The 16,923-nt window shown below is 46.9% G+C and overlaps 1 protein-coding gene across 1 annotated transcript in view; it reads left to right on the top strand.

Moving 5' to 3' along the window:
* The window catches only part of PIGU (phosphatidylinositol glycan anchor biosynthesis class U), a 97,783-nt gene that overhangs the window by 64,364 nt on the left and 16,496 nt on the right, over positions 1-16,923 (top strand). The window contains exons 8-9 of the mRNA XM_004612552.2: positions 11,635-11,789; positions 14,742-14,885. Of these exons, the coding sequence (XP_004612609.2) occupies positions 11,635-11,789; positions 14,742-14,885 (299 nt within the window). The remainder of the gene's footprint in view (positions 1-11,634; positions 11,790-14,741; positions 14,886-16,923) is intronic.

The raw sequence follows: 16,923 nt of genomic DNA, 5'->3' as shown, positions 1-16,923 counted from the left end.
TGGCAGTGCTCAGGGGACATTATGGGATGCTGGAAATCAAACCTGGGTCGGCCACACGCAAGGCAAATGCCCTACCCACTGTACTATCGCTCCAGCTCCTATAAAGGCATTTTATTTTATTTATTTATTTATTTATTTATTTTTGCTTTTTGGGTCACAACTGGCAATGCACAGTGGTTACCTCCTGGCTTTGCACTCAGGAGTTACTCCTGGCGGTGCTCAGGGGACCATAGGGGAATTGAACCCGGGTCGGCCACGTGCAAGGCAAACGCCCTACCCACTGTGCTATTGCTCCAGCCCTATAAAGGCATTTTAACTTAAATGAAAACAGGACCAGGGAGATGACTTAATGGGCTAGAACACATGTTTTGCATGCGGGAACCCCGGCTCCAGTCCCCTGCCCTGCTCAGTCCCCTGAGCATAGCTGGGAGCAACCTCCAAGCATTGAGCTGGGAATAGCCCTTGAATACCACCAGAAATGGTCCAAACAACCAAACATGCACAGTCCTACAAAACCAATTCAATGAGATAGCATCTCTTTACAGCCTAGCTGATCTGAGCACTGAGCTGAGTTAAAGGACTGGGTTGTAGTGATAGAGTACCTGCCTAGCTTGTTGTGAGGCCCTGAGTTTGATTTTCAATACCACACAGCCCTTCAAACAACACTGGGTGTAGCGTTGGTGACTGACCAAGCACTACCAGGCACCAGACAGTCAGGCCTACCTGACAAGCCCAGGATCTCGGGAGTCACTTCTGTTAAAATAATACTAGGGGCTGGAGAAACAGTACTGTGAGGGGGGGCACTTGCCTTGCACACAGCTGGCCCAGGTTTAATCCCCAGTGCTGCATAAGGTGGTATGCAGCAAATACCTGCCAGGAGTGATCACTGAGTGCAGAGCCAGGAGTGGCCCCCAAACTGAGCAATATTAATAACCAGCCTGAGGATGTGTCAGTGGGTAGAGTTCCCGCCTCGCACATGCTTGAAGGGGTTCCTCGCACCAGGGCAATCCCAATTGCACCGTCATTTGCAGTCTCTAGCCCCAGCACCAAACTGTGAGATTTCTGATACAGCAGAACCTACTGTATAAATACCACAACTGAAAGTCTGCAAGTTCCCTCGAGTACCTCAACTCAAATGCCAATACTGTATTCAGGGGTGAGCACCACAGCCAAGCATGTGCCACCCCATGGCATCATAGCAGCAGCAAGGGGAGGGGAAGGGGGCAAGCACATTTAAAACAGTGAACAAAAATTAGCCCTCCTGGTGAAAGAACATACTACAACCAAGGTTTTGCCAAAGGGATTAAATCTAAAATTGAACCTCCCATTCCAGCTGCCAGTTTGCAGCAAATACTGAAAACAGAGTTAGCAGTTAGCAAAGCCAGATTGGGAGAAGTTCTATGGGTTACATGCCCCAACTTCTGGTGGATTGTAAGACACAAACGGAAGATTTAAAAGACGTGTTGACTTGGGTAACGGTTCTAGGGGACGTTTTCTTTCTAATCACTAACCCATCTATTTGTTTTATGTGCTTTTTCTAATGACAGTCAAAGACTTTTTAAAGTCAAGAATAACTCTTCCAGCCCTTCTCATGACATACTTTTAGATATTTTTGTGGAGGGCACACCTAGCAGTACTCATGGACTGCTCCTGGCTCAGTGCTCTGAGAGCCATGCAGTGCTAGGGACTAAGCCAGCCCTCCCTCAGGCAAAGCACGTGACTCAGCCCATTGAGCTCTCTGGCAGCCATGTTTCTCATTCTAAGCCATTATTTGCTATTGAGCAGAAGAGGTGCTTAAAATGAACGGTCATCTGTTCCCCTGGAAATTTGCAATGTAGACTCCTAGATTAATTTGACTCTAGGATTTATAAATAACAAACCATCAAAGGGTTGCTCGAGTTTCTTTTTTCAGAATTTCAAGCATGCCTCATTCTTTGTAACAGTTGTCTTGAAAGATTTAATTGCAAGTCCATTTTTATAATTGGACACTAAATATTCTACATTGCTTATTATTTTCAAGGCTGTGTTCACCAAAGTAAACTTGACTCCAAGACGAAGACTTTTTTTTTTCCACCAGCAGTGCTCAAGGCTTACTCCTGACTTTGTGCTCAGAGACCACTCCTAGTGGGGCTCAGGGGACTATATGGGGTTTGGGGGATCAAACTCAGGACAGCTGCATGCAAGGCAAACACCATATCTTGTGTACTACCTCTCTAGCCTCTAATTTTTTTTTCTTTTAGGCACCATGATTAATGTTAATGTTGGGGTTTTGCTTATTCAAGATTCCAGCACCACATCTTCCACCAAATTATAAGACTAGGTCTTAAAGATAAACATGAGACTGGAGCACAGCGGGTAGGGCATTTGCCTTGCATGCGGCTAACCCGGGTTCAATTCCCAGCATCCCATATGGTCCCCTGTGCATCGCTGGGTGTGACCCAAAAAGCAAAAAAAAAAAAAAAGACAAATATATGCCTAAAAGAAACTCTGTCCCATCTTGTAATTTGCCAAGAAAAAAAAATATTTCCTGCTCATACTTAACACTTTAGGTCAACAAAACACTGAAAACATGGTAGCAGTCTGACATGTGTGGATAGATAATGACATTTGTGACAAGTGAAACCTCGTTTCTGCTTATGTTCTTAAAACTTGCCCAAGAACTATTTTGAGCTGTCTACCTGACTCAGCTGTGTTTTTCACTTCCGGGCTTTATGAGGATTTTTCCTCCCTTGAACCACAGTGGTTTCCTCCTGCCTCTACTCCTCTCTTCTGTGCTGCATGCGAATATTTTTTTCAGGAAAAGAGCAAGATAATCCAAAGCTGGGAGCATAGTGCCCTGCCTGCCTCTCTCTAAATTTATCTATAGATACTACTTTTTTGTGAGGTTATTTACCATCCTCTGGAAATGTAGTTCACTCTGGAGTCCAACAGAACATTTTGTGAGGATGGAAATATTCATTGTCTGCCTATGGTCACTAGAGTTAGCACAATTTCCAGAGGCGCTAGTGAGCAGTGTCCCAAGTTTGAACTGCATGGCCGCCCTGTGCCACTGGACCTGAGCAAGCCCAAGTGCCTAACGTCAGGCTGTCCCCCTACACACACACACACACACACACACACACACACACACACACACACACACACACACACACACACACACACACAGAGTTCTCCCACATATTTATAGAATGCTAAATGATAACTACACTTCCCGTTTTCCTGCCAATGCTTTATCATGAATCATTTCAGAAGAGAAAATTTGGAAATACATCTATTACGTGGATCCCACCATGAACATTTAACCCTGTTTGAGCTCATAACCATCTTAAAAATAGAGTTAATCTTATTTTTATTATTTTCCTTGTAAATTGCAATTTGTCTCTCCTTGATTACCTGAACATACGTATCATGAGCGGTTCATTGTTACAGTCTGTTTTGTCCGAGGTAAAATTTACCTCCAGTGGGGCCCCCAGAGAGGTCATATGTGGATTTAGGCACTTGTCTTGCCCGTGGCTCACCCAGTCCAGTCCCTGGCACTGGCCTAGGCACTTTCATGTGGTTTGCCAGCACCGCCCAGGAGGAGTGTTACCAGAGCACAGAGCCAGGCGTAAGCACCAATTGTGGCCCAGAAACCCAAAAGAGAAGTGAGGGAGGAAGTTAGTCGGCTGCAGTGAGGTTCCCAAATCTCAGATAATCTCAGGATCCTGGCAGGTGTGTGGGCCTGTGTCACCCAAACCTGTGCCTCAGGCCTCTTCCTACTCAGCTCCTACCCTTCCTTCTCGGCGGAAACTATTCTCATTTGGTTTTTTTTTCTTGTAGTTTAGGTAACCTGGTTACAGTAGTGTTGACGTTTGTGGTTTGGATGTTACTGCCCAAGACCTGCCACTGTCCTCATGTCACTGCTTTCCCTTCCTGATTTTTTTCCTTAACCATAGATATTCTCATCTAGGACACATAAATAGAATAAAACAATAGGATCCTTTGGTGTAAGTCTTCGTAGAATCAGCATACTTTTAAAACTTGTCAGTGTTGTGTGCTTGCCTTTCACTGTATAGATAGTTTTTGTTGTGTGGCTAATATCACATTGTGTTTATCCATTCTCCTATTGGTGGAAACTTGGCCTGTCTCCAGTTTTTGTCTGTTATGAATAGCGCTGCTATGAACATTCTTGGACAAGCCTTTTAATGGACTTACCGTTTTCATTTCTCTTGAGTGGAATTATTGGGACAGAGGGTATGTGTATATTTAGTTTTGCTAGAAGCTGCTAGACATTTTTCCAAAGTGCCTGTGCTATTTTATTTTACACTCCTAGCATCTAAGTACCAGGCGTCTGACTGGAGCATGTTCGACCCATGTTTGGTGTTGTCAGCTGTTGAACTATTAGCTTTTCTGGTAGGTTGTTGTGGTGTCTCACTTTGAAGTTCCAGTTATATTTTGCGAGTTTTACATTACAGTTTGCCGATTTCTCTGCAGCTGCAGTTGTTTTATTTCAAGATCCTATTCCATTTCCCTCATGGCACTTATTTGTATCTTCCTCTGTCTCCCCTGGTCTGAGTCTGTCTGTTACTCGGTTCTCTTCTGTCATGTGTTTTTCATGATTGAATGGAATTTTCATTAAAACTGTTTATTCCTAGGGCTAGAGCAATAGTAGAGCTATTTGCCCTGCAAATTGCTGACCTGGGTTTGATCCCAGCACCCCATATGGTCCCCTGAGCACCTCCAGGAGTGGTTCCTGAGCACAGAGCTGGGAGTAACTCCTAAACACCTCCAGTGTGGCCCCAAAACAAAAGTTTATTTCGGAGAGTGAGCGTGCCATATCAGGAACTCATGATGTTGCTATATATTATCATTAATGACAAGAACTTTTACCTTGATCATTTGCTTAGGTTGGTGTCTGCCAAATTTCTACTTTACTTATCTTTATTGTTTTTGGAATAAAGCAAAACAGGGGTTTTTTTGTTGTAGGTTGGTTTGTTTGGGCTGCACCTGACGATGCTCAAGGGTTACTCTGGCTCTGCACTCAAGATTCACTCAAGGGACCATATGGGATGTTGGGGATGGAACCCAGACTGGCTGCATACAAAGCAAGCATCCTGTCTGCTGCATTTTGCTCTGACCACCAAAGCCAAGTAGTTTTTATTGAAAAACGTACTTAGATGTGAGGAGAGAGAGAGGGAGAGAGGAAGGAATATATGTTCACAAGAGAACATGGGCTTCTCCAGAGTAGAAAAAAAACAGAGGAAAGACAAGTTTTCTTCCTTTTGTACTTAGTTTTATGGGGATATACTTTCTTTCTTTCTTTTTTTTTTTTGCTTTTTGGGTCACACCCAGCAATGCTCAGGGGTCACTCCTGGCTCTGCACTCAGGAATTACCCCTAGCCGTGCTCAGGGGACCATATGGAATGCTGGGAATCGAACCCGGGTCAGCCGCATGCAAGGCAAATGCCCTACCCACTGTGCTATCACTCCAGCCCTGGGGATAATACTTTGAAATCATGTAAATTGTTTCTCCTCAAATTTTGTCCACTAACTTTAGCCTCCATCAGCAAGTAGACATTGTCTGAAAAAAAATTGTTACCCTAAGTTTTTCTCTCAGTTCTTTGTTTATTAAGTGAAAGTATGATGTGAGGAAGAGTTGTCCCTTTTTCTTTCTTTCTTTCTTTTTTTTTTTTTTTTTTGCTTTTTGGGTCACACCCGGCGATGCTCAGAGATTACTCCTGGCTCTGCACTCAGGAATTACCCCTGGCGGTGCTCAGGGGACCTATGGCATGCTGGGAATCAAACCCGCTGTGCTATTGCGCCAGCCCCTGTCCCTTTTTCTTGATCTATTCATTTGATTTTTATTAATATGTTCTCATAAAGAAGAATTTTATTCTAAGAAAGTCTAATACCCTGGCAAATTGATAGCTTTGGTTTTTTTTTAATCATTATTATTGTTTCAGTTAGTTTTGTTTTTTTGTTTTGTTTTGTTTTGGGGCCACACCCAGTGATGCTCAGTGCTTACTCCTGGCTCTGTGCTCAGGGATCATTCCTGGCAGGCTTGGGTACATAGGGGATGGTAGAGATCAAACCTGGGTCAGCCCCATATAAGGTGAGTACCCTACCTGCTATGCTATCTCTCATGCCCCCAGCTGAAGTTCTTTTTTTCTGACAGAGGTGCCAAGACCATTAAATAGAGAAGAAGTAGTCTCTTGAACAGATAAATGGTGCCAGGGTAACTGGCTAGCCACAAGCAAAAGAATGAAGTGGGATTCCTACCTCACTTTAAATCTAGAGTTCAGGGCTAGAGCGATAGCACAGCGGGTAGGGCGTTTGCCTTGCACACGGCTGACCCGGGTTCGATTCCTAGTATCCCATATGATCTCGTGAGCACTGCCAGGAGTAATTTCTGAGTGCAGAGCCAGGAATAACCCCTGTGCATCACCAGGTGTGACCCAAAAAGCAAAAAACAAAACAAAACAAAACAAAAAATAAATACAGAGTTCAAAATGGATCAACAACCTAAACAGAAATGCTAAAATCAAAAACTAATAAAGGAAATAATTCAGGGATAAATCTTCATCACCTCTTTGTGCTGTAGGCCCTTAGCTGCGACATGGAAAGCTTGAATTCCAAAAGGGAAAGTAGCAGTTCGAAGCATGTCACTGGGCAGTAGGACACTTGCCATGCGTGTGAGGGCCTGAATTTGATCCCTCGCATTGCAAACACCTTAAAGGGCAGAGAGATAGTGCAAAGGGCTGAGTGTTTGCTTTGCCTGCAGGAAGCACAACGCCACTGTCCCCTGAGCACCACTGGGCGCAGTCCCCCAGATACCTGGGGTAGTCCCCAAGCACCACCAGGTATGGCCCTAACCTCCTTCCTAAATTCTGCTAAGACCCTTAGCATATTGATCCAAATGTTTTCATTTTGGCCATGGATAACTCCTCCTGTTTGGCTCCTCTACCCCTTTGACCAACCTGTTTCTGACATTTCCTTCTCGTACAAGTTGTTCCAGCCTTGTCCTGTGTTCCCCGGCCCCAGCCCTGTTATCAGCTACTTCTTCAAGGACTCCTGGTTGCTTGTGCTGTAGAGTGTTCTTTAGAAACCACGGTCTGGCTGACAGTCATGCTAGTTGCTGCTGAAATATCATTTCTTCCAGCAGACAGAGCCCCGAAGCGTCTATATGTCGCCACACACAAACCCGTGTCTGATTTGTCTGTTTGCACTGACCCCCTGGTAGCAGTTTAGCACCACAGGGCTGATGGTAATCCTTTTTTCCTAACTGCCTTTTCCTTAGTTCTAACTCCTAGTAGTTAGAAACCTAATTTTCATTCTCTGCAGTATATTTATTTGTTCAATGCTAGTAAATACATAAAGTTGCTCCGGAATTGTTATAAAAAAATACCTCTGTCCAAAATTGTATTGACTGGGCCACAGTGATAGCACAGCAGTTAAGACATTAGCCATGCACATAACTGACCCGGGTTTGATTCCCAACACCCTATATGGTTCCCTGAGCCCACCAGGAGTGATCCCTGAGCATAGAGCCAGTAGTAAGTCCTGAGCATTACCAGAGAAGACCCCAAAACCGAAAGGGAGGAAGGAAGGAAGGGAGGGAGGGAGGGCAGGCGGGCACTAGGGACATGTAGAGCACGTGCCTCCCATGTTTGATGCTCAGGGGTTACTCCTGGCTCTGCACTCAGGAATTACTCCTGGTTGTTCTTGGGAGAGCAGAAGGAATGTCGAGGATTGAACCAGTGTCAGCCACCTGCCAAGCAAAAATCCTGCATGCTGTGCTATCTCTCCAGCCCCAATAGTTGTTTTTCTTCTGGTTTTAGTTTTGGGGCCAACGGTGCTCTGGGGTCACGTCTAGCTCTGCGCTCAGAAATTACTTCTGGCAGAGCTCCTGGGACCCTATAAGCTGCCAGGGATCAAACCCAGGTCAACTGCATGTAAAGCAAGAACCCTAACTGCTGTATATTACTCTGGTCCCTGAGCCATCACCTTCTTGAATGAGAGTGGAACTTTCCTGTAAAGCTGCCTCGGTCTGCTCTTTTCTTTATGGAAATTTTTTTCATTACTTACTCAATTTCTTTAATAGTTTTAGGACCATTCACACTTCCTATATCTTCTCAAATCAGTTCCCCCCCCATTTAAATTTGTTTCTTTCTTTTTTTCTTTCTTTGGGGGCCACATCTAGCAGTACTCAGGCCTTACTCCTGGCTCTGCTCTCAGGTGTCTTCTGGTGGTGCTTGAGGAACCCTGTATGGTGCCAAGGACTAGGCACGGATTGGGCACATTCAGCAAACACTGTGCTATGTCTTTGGCCCCAATTTTTATGCTTTTGTAAAAGTTGAAAGGCTTGTACAATAAATGCCCTTTTTTTTGGGGGGGGGGGGTCACACCCAGCGATGCACAGGGGTTACTTCTGGCTCTGCACTCAGGAATTACTCCTGGCAGTGCTCCAGGGACCATATGGGATGCTGGGAATCGAACCAGGGTTGGCTGCGTGCAAGGCAAACGCCCTATCCACTGTGCTATCGTTCCAGCCCCTACATTACATTTTTGAACTGGAGCAATAGCACAGGGGGTAAGGCGTTTGCCTTGCACGGGGTTGACCTGGATTCAATTCCTTCGTCCCTCTCGGAGAGCCCGGCAAGCTACCGAGAGTATCCCACCCGCACGGAAGAGCCTGGCAAGCTATCTGTGGCGTATTTGATATGCCAAAAACAGTAACAAGTCTCACAATGGAGACGTTACTTGTGCCCGCTTGAGCAAATCAATGAATGGCGGGATGGCAGTGCAGTGCTTACATTACATTTTACTGTCATCTTTTTTGGTCTTTATCTTTTTGCACTTTAGCACTTTAATGGAATTATTTCAATTATATATACATATGTGTGTGTGTGTGTGTGTGTGTGTGTGTGTTCTTGGGCCACACCCAATGGTGCTCAGGGGTTACTCCTGGCTCTGTAATCAGGCTCACTCCTGACAGTACTCAGAGGACCATGTAGGATACAGGGGATTGAACCAGGTTGGCTGCTTGCAAGGCAAATGCTGTACCCTCTATACTGTCTTTCCCCCAAAATATATATGTGTATATATATACATATATATATGTATGTATATATATATTTTTTTCTTTTTGGGTCTCACCCAGCGATGCACAGGGATTACCCCTGCCTCTGCACTCTGTAATTATTCCTGGCGGTGCTCGGGGGACCATATGGGATGCTGGGAATTGAACCTGGGTTGTCCGTGTGCAAGGCAAACGCCCTACCCGCTGTGCTATTGCTCCAGCCCCTCTTTCTTTATTTTTAATTTAAGAATTATGATTCCCAAAGCCATTGGTAATTGAATTTTAGGCATATAATATTTCAACACCAATCCTTCCACCAGTGTCCCATATTTCCTCCCCCCACCCCTCCGCCCCACCCATCCCTGCCTGTCAATTTGACAGGCACATTACAGAGTTTCAGTGGTTGCAGCTTAGATCTCGTGTTTTCAGCGTTCTTCTTCTTTTTTTTTTTTTTGCTTTTTAGATCATACCTGGCAATGCACAGGGGTCCCTACTGGCTCTACACTCAGGAATTACCCCTGGCGGTGCTCAGGGGACCATATGGGATGCTGGGAATAGAACCCGGGTTGGCCGCGTGCAAGACAAACGCCCTACCCACTATGCTATCACTCCAGTCCCTTTTCAGTGTTCTTGAGTCTGTTTTGGATATCTGGCTATACCACTCACCCATATCACCATATAACTGAAGTTCTGATGCCTGTTCACCCATTACTTTTAGTTCTCCTCTTCCCCCCTTCATTTCATTTCTTCTTTGACCTTCTCCTCTCTAGACACTGTGTCGAAGGTGAGTTAGGCATCCCCCTTTCACTACAACACATTTCGTCATCCAGTATAATCACAGATAAATGGGATCATCCTCTTTGTCTTCTTCTGACTTACTTCACTCAACATATCTTCCAGTTCCAATCACGTTGCAGAAAATTGCATGATTTCTTCATTCCTTGCAGCTGCATACTATTCCATTGTGTATATATACCACATGTTCATAAACCATTCATCTGTTGTTGGACACCAGGGTTGATTCCATATATTACTGTTGTACTGAGTGCAGCAAATGAATAATGGTGTTCATATGTCCTTTTGAAAGAGTGTTTTTATGACCTGGGGGGTAGGTGCTGAAAAATGGAATTGCTGGATAATACGGCAGTTTAATTCCAAGTTTACTGAGAACTCTCCATATTATTTTCCACAGGGGTTTTACCAAACAACCTTCCCAGCAGCAGTGGATAAGGGATAAGAGTTCCTTTTTCACCACATCCCTGCCAACCCAGATGGTTCCTTTCTTTTTTGATATATGCCACTCTCATTGGTGTGAGATGCTATTTCATTGTGTTGATTTGTATTTCTTTGATGATAAGTGATGCTGAATATTTTTTCATGTGCCTATTAGCCATCCACCTGTCTTCCTCTGAGAAGTGTCTATTCATCTCCTCTCCCCATTTGTTGATACGGTTTTTTTTTTAATTTCTTTTTTTTACTTTTTTTTTATTTTAATGAATCATCATGAGATACAGTTACAGACTTAAAAATTTTTGTGATTACATTTTAATGTTCGAGTACCCATCCCTCCACCAGTGCCCATTCTCCACCACCAATGTTCCCAGTGTCCCCTCCCCACTCCCACCCCTTCCCACCCACTGCTTCTGTGACAGACACGTTCCCTCTTACTGTCTCTCTCTCCTTTTGGGTGTTATGGTTTGCAACATAGGAACTAAGCAGCCATCATGTTTGGTCCATAGCCTACTTTCAGCACGCATCTACCATCCCAAGTGACCCCTCCAACCATCATTTGCTTAGTGGTCTCTTCTCCATCTCGCCTCCCTTTCCCCAGCACATGAAATCAGTTTCCAAGCCGTGGAGCCATAGGGTTTTGATTTTTGATTGTTGTTCATCTTTATGAGTACTTTATATATCCTGGGTACCAAACTTTCATCTGATGTGTTGAATGTAAATATGTTTTTCCCATTCAGTTAACTGTTATATCTTTCTGTGGATTAAACTTTTCCTCCTCTTTCTCTTCCTGCTTCTCCTCCTTCTCTTCCTCTTCCTCTTCATTTTCCTCCTCCTCCTCCTCCTTCTGCTGTCCTCCTCCTCTTCCTCCCCTTCTTCCTCCTCCTCTTCTTCCTCATCATGGTGCTGGGGGTCTGACTCAGAGTCTCCTTGCTAGGCAAATGCTCTACTCACCGTTTCCCCACCATGAAGAATCATTTTTTATCATTAGAGAACATCTTTAATCCTGTGCTTTTTAATATTAACATATATGGCCTGGGATAGTGGGGTTGTTTGGACCACAGTAGCTCAGGGACTACTCCTTAAGTTTGTGCTCAGGGGTTACTCCCATTGGTGCTCAACAAACCTGCTGGGAATCAAATCTGGGGTCTACTTCATGCAAGGCAAAGTACCTTTACCTGTGTACTCTTATCTTTGACCCCTTAAGGTCAAAGTAATTTTCTTTGGTTAATGTATCTTTCTATTTTTTGATTTACAGCTTTTCTTTGACCTGTGACTGCAGGAGGGATCCTCATTGGTCTGTGTCGCCAGTGTCTCTCAGTAACCTCTTTTGTCTTCTTTCCTAGCTGCAGTACATTCCCGTGAAAGTGAAGAGCAGAGCCTTCTGGATCTTCTCCTGGGAGTATGCCATGATGTACCTGGGAAGTCTCGTGGTAATCATTTGCCTCTCCTTCTTCCTCCTCAGCTCCTGGGATTTCATCCCTGCTGTCTATGGCTTCATGTAAGTAACCGAGACCTCCGTGGGGAACTCCGGAAGCTCGATTTGGTTTTCACGGGTCTAGCTGGAGCCGAGGGTGAGGGAGCATCAGGAGCACCTAGCACAGAGCTTTTTGACTGTGTTGTCTTCTCTGGCTCATGGAGGGAGTGCTTCCGATTCCAGACAGCTTCCGGATATTCCTAGGAACTTGTTTGAGGCCTTGATAGCGCCAGCAGAACCCCTAGGTTGGTGGCCCCAGGCTGCAGTAGTTTTGTCTGTTTGGTACAGTCTGTTCTGAGAACCACTACACCGAGACCTGGCTTCTTTTTTTTTTTTTTTTTTTGCTTTTTGGGTCACACCCAGCGATGCTCAGGGGTTACTCCTGGCTCTGACTCTGCACTCAAGAATTACTCCTGGCAGTGCTCTGGGGACCATATGGGATGCTGGGAATCGTACCTGGGTCGGCTGCATGCAAGGCAAACGCCCTGCCCGCTGTGCTATTGCTCCAGCCCTGAGACCTAGCTTCTTAAACTGAGAGGAGGCGTGGAACTGAATATGTAGGGCTGCAAAAAATTTTTGTTTTCTTTTTGGGTCACACCCAGGCGATGCTCAGAGGTTACTCCTGGCTCTGCCCTCAGGAATTACTCCTGGCGGTGCTTGGAGGACCATATGGGATGCCGGGGATTGATCCCAGATCGGCTGCATACAAGAGAAATGCTTTACTTGCTGTACTATCACTCTGGCCCCAAAAATTTTGTTTTAAAAAAATGCATGATGGGGCTTGAGAGATAGTACCAGGGCTATTGGCCCGTCCCAGTTCAATCCCTGGCACCACAAATGAGCACCCTTAGCCCTGCCAGGAGTTATTCCTGAGCACAGAGCCAGGAGTAAGCCCTGAAAACAGCCCGGTATGGCCCAAAACGAACCCAAAAAAAAAAAAAAATTCATTAAGTGAAACATATGATTTATTATCAGCAGATGTTTGATTTGTATGCCTATTTTATATACTCGAGGTCATATAAAATTCCTCAGAACCATAGTACAGCAGGTAGGGCATTTGCCGTGCACGCCTCTGACTGGGGTTTGATCCATGGCATCCCATATGGTCCCCTGAGCACTGCCAGGAGTGCAGAGGCAGGAGTAAGCCCTGAGCATTGCTGGGTGTGGCCCAAAAACCAAAGGAAAATACTTCTCAAGTAAAAAAGGCAAGGGTCGCAAATGGAAAAGGTGTAAAAAACCCCGGGCCAGAGCAGTGCTTTTCAGCCATCTGACTTGAGGTCCAGTGCTTGGATAGGGGCCTGTCTCCTCTGTCAAAAGGTTGAGAACAACTGGTCTCGGATGCCAACCAGGACCTGTCCACGCTTCCCCCAGTCCCCAGTGGAGGTCTCACTGTAGTCCAGGTGTGATTTCTGACGTGGGGATGTGGCATGAGTGGGGGGAACCAATATCTTTGTCTTTGAGCTTGCTTCTCTAGGCAAATCTTTGGAATGGCTAGAATAGATAGTCGTGATTTTAGTTTTGGTTTTGAGGATACATCTAGTAGCACTGCAGGGCTTATGCTCTGTGCTCAGGGAACACTCGTGGTGGGGCTCAGGGGATGAGCTTAGGAGTCATTGGGGTGCCAGGGATTAAACCTGGGTTGGCCACATGCAGGGCAAACACCTACTCACTGTACTACTGCGGTGGCCCTGGTATTATTTATTTAAAACTCATTCTTGGGGGGAGATGGGATTGGGGAGGATGGGAGAGATGCTGGGTTTACTGGTGGTAGAGAATGGGCACTGGTGAAGGGATGGGTTCTCGAACTTTGTATGGGGGAAACATGAGCACAATAATGTATAATTCATTTCAATTCTTTTTTTTTTTTTGGTTTTTGGGTCACACCTGGCGATGCACAGGGGTTACTCCTGGCTCTGCACTCAGGAATTACTCCTGGCAGTGCTCAGGGGACCATATGGGATGCTGGGATTTGAACCCGGGTCAGCCGCGTGCAAGGCAAACGCCCTACCCGCTATGCTATCACTCCAGCCCCTCATTTCAATTCTTAATGTAATTTTATTAGATCAATAAAGTCCAGGTGACAAAATAAAAAAAAATAAAAATAAAACTCATTCTTGGGGGGCTGGAGAGATAGTACCATGGGCAGGGCACTTGCCTTGCACATGGCTGACCTGGGTTTGATCCCTGGCACCCAACATGGTCCCCTGAGCCCTCTAAGAGTGATCGCTGAACACTGAAACAGGAGAAAGCCCTGAATACAGCTGGCTGTGACCCCCAAACCAAAAAATAGATAAAAATAAAATAAAACTCACATGTCGAGTGCGATCCTGACAGTCATTAGTGATCCAAGCACACAAGCCACCACAGAAGTATACAACTCCAGAGCACTGCAGCTGAGTGTGTGTGACCACCAGGTGTGTGAGCTTCTTCCAGTCGTCACAACCACCACCCAAAGGGAAGGGGAGGGGATTGTGGTTCTGAGTGCCTCCTGATGTTAAACATGTATGCCAGTTAGAGAGAAACTGATCTTTTGGTTTCTGTTTTGGGGCCACACCTGGCGATGTTCAGGACTTACTCCTGGCTCTGTGCTCAGGAATTACTTCTGTCAGTATTCAGAGGACCGTATGGGATGCTGGGGAGTGAACCTGGATCAGCTGCGTGCAAGGAAAATGCCCTACCTACTGTACTATTTTCTCTGGCCCTCAAGGAACTGAACTTTTGATTTCTAGCGTGGGTCCCTGCCTTATTTTGGATCTCTGATGCATGCCAGAGTTTGGCTCAGCTAATGTTCATCTTTGCCTCTGGTTTTCATCCACTCCCTGTTTTCAGGGTGCTGGGAGATCCCCTCACATCTCCACAGGGATGGAGCCCTTCTCAGCGCTTCCGTGTGCGCATGTCTGCAGGAGAAAGCCCCATCGAGGCAGACGGTGTCTAACTCCACCTTGTCTCTCTCTGCCCTTGTTTTCTTCATTTCAGACTTTCTGTTCCAGATCTCACTCCAAACATTGGTCTTTTCTGGTACTTCTTTGCAGAGATGTTTGAACACTTCAGCCTCTTCTTTGTATGCGTGTTTCAGATCAACATCTTCTTCTACACCATCCCCTTAGCCATCAAGCTAAAGTAAGTAGTTTCACCTGCTGCTGCTGCTTCCTCCAGAGTCATCCGGGGATCCTGCCCCATAGCCTGACAGGTGCCCTTCCCGGGGGCCCTCTTCTCAAGTTTATGCCACCTTTGCCCAGGGATCTGGGCCCTGCCTCGCTTCAGGTCCTAGGGGCCAAGCCTGCAGTAGTCCCACGAGTGCAGCCCTGCAGAGGGTGCTTGGGATGACCCCTGCCCTGATCTCACTTTGGGATGTTTAAGTCCACCTGCTGCTCCCACTCACTGTTTTGGATGAAAGCTGGGTTGGGGCATTGGGGGGGAGGGGGTGCATCTTCAGGAAAAATGCATTTCCTCGGATGGTGGCCCCTGGAGCGCTCTCCTGCAGAATGCGAGAGCCACTCTGTGCTGTGCCCGCTTCATCCCAGACACCTTTCTAGGCTCGCAGAAATGTAACTGTGCCTTACCCATCCAGCATGTCTGGGAGGTGGCCGTTCACGGTCACCACTCCCACGATACAGCTGAGGACACGGATGCTCGGAGAAATGAGATGACTTTCCTTCCCAGCGTCTGACAGCAGTGGCGCTGGCATTCACACAGTCAGCAGTGGCACTGGCTTGTCTGGTTCCAGATCTTTGCTCAGTCCTCTGCGCCCTGCCAGGTGCCAGAGAGCAGTCGCTTACAGTAACCTCTGGAGAAGGTTCTGTCGTGCTGGCTTCAAGGAAGGGTAACCGCAGGCACCGATGTTTGTGCCAGGCTGGCCAAGGAGAGCTGGAAGAGTTGGACATAGATGTTAAGAGCTTGAGTCCTCTGCTCCCCCTCCTGCCACTCGCCACAGCGCATGTACTGTGGCTCCCTGTGCACGGCCCATGCTCAGGCTTCAGAGCCACCTCCCTGCGCTGGGGATCACAGCAGGGCTGCCAGGATCGTGCTTGACACATCTGGCACACCAGGGATGTGAACTCCTGGTCGTAAGTGGCCAGGTTGGAAGGCAAGTGTGCTAAGCCCCTGTGCCCTTCCTCTGGGCCCGTTGCTGGCCTTTTCAGAGAAATGTGGCGGGCGTCCTCGCCACCCAGACAGCTGTTTGAACTGTCTTTAGAATGATGTCTTCTGAGCTCCCCGACCCTTCTCAGAGGCCACCAGCCTCTGTGCCTTTGCCCGCCGGCTTCTGGAAGCATTTGCCAAACAAACACAGTGTTTGGGTGTGTACCTGTTTGCCTGCACATATCAGATGTCTGCCCACTGAGTCACCTTGACCTCTGACCTGCGAGACATGGTGTCATTAACCTCTGAAGCAAACCCTTGTGAGCTGGGCCTCCAGGTGTGGCGGCATGAGTGTCGTTCGGGGGGTCCCAGGAGGGTCTTGCTCTCCCAGTTGACATCCTTCTGTCATTCCTGGAGGAGTGCAGAGATTGAACCCCCTCCCTCCATACACACAGCCCCCGTGTGGGGCCTGCGAGGTGCAGTCCTGGGACAGGCCCCTCCATTGCGTGAACAGCGCCTCTGAGCTCCAGTTTCCTTTTCTGAGAAGGGCAGGGTGTGGTGCGGCCTCCCTCAGGGGCAGAGGAGGTGTGGTGAGGCTCCTGTGAGAGGGCCGAGGAACGGGGTCTCTCCCGAATGAGCTGGAGCGAGGGCTCAGAAGATGGTCACCACTCCTGCATGTGAGAACTGCGGAGCTGCGGCCGCTCTTGGTTCCCTTCCTGGAAAGGAGCTAAGGGTTTACGGGCCCCGCCAAGCGTATTGTCCAGACAAAAGCATCCACAGTAGCCACTTCCTGCCCTGAGTCCAGTTCTCAGGGGACCTCTGCCAAGGGAGGCTGCTAATGCCTCTGACAAGCAGTCATTAAAGCCGGTGATAAAAAAACACTGACTTCATTTGTTTTCTTCCTCCGTGGCTCCTGGGGGAAGGCCTGGCGCTGGTAGAGGCAGGGCCTGATGGGAAACGTCTCCGAGGGCTGTTCCTCTAGCGTTTGCTGGGGATCCTCATCACCTTGGGACATTTCTGGGTCCCCAAAGTTTACTGCTCTGCTGCCTATCTGACCTAATGTCTTTCTTTTTTTTTT

Source organism: Sorex araneus, chromosome 5 (assembly GCF_027595985.1).
Source record: "Sorex araneus isolate mSorAra2 chromosome 5, mSorAra2.pri, whole genome shotgun sequence".
Lineage (NCBI taxonomy): Eukaryota > Metazoa > Chordata > Mammalia > Eulipotyphla > Soricidae > Sorex > Sorex araneus.
The sequence above is the reverse complement of the archived record's forward strand: the minus strand, read 5'-3'. Positions and strand labels throughout refer to the sequence as shown.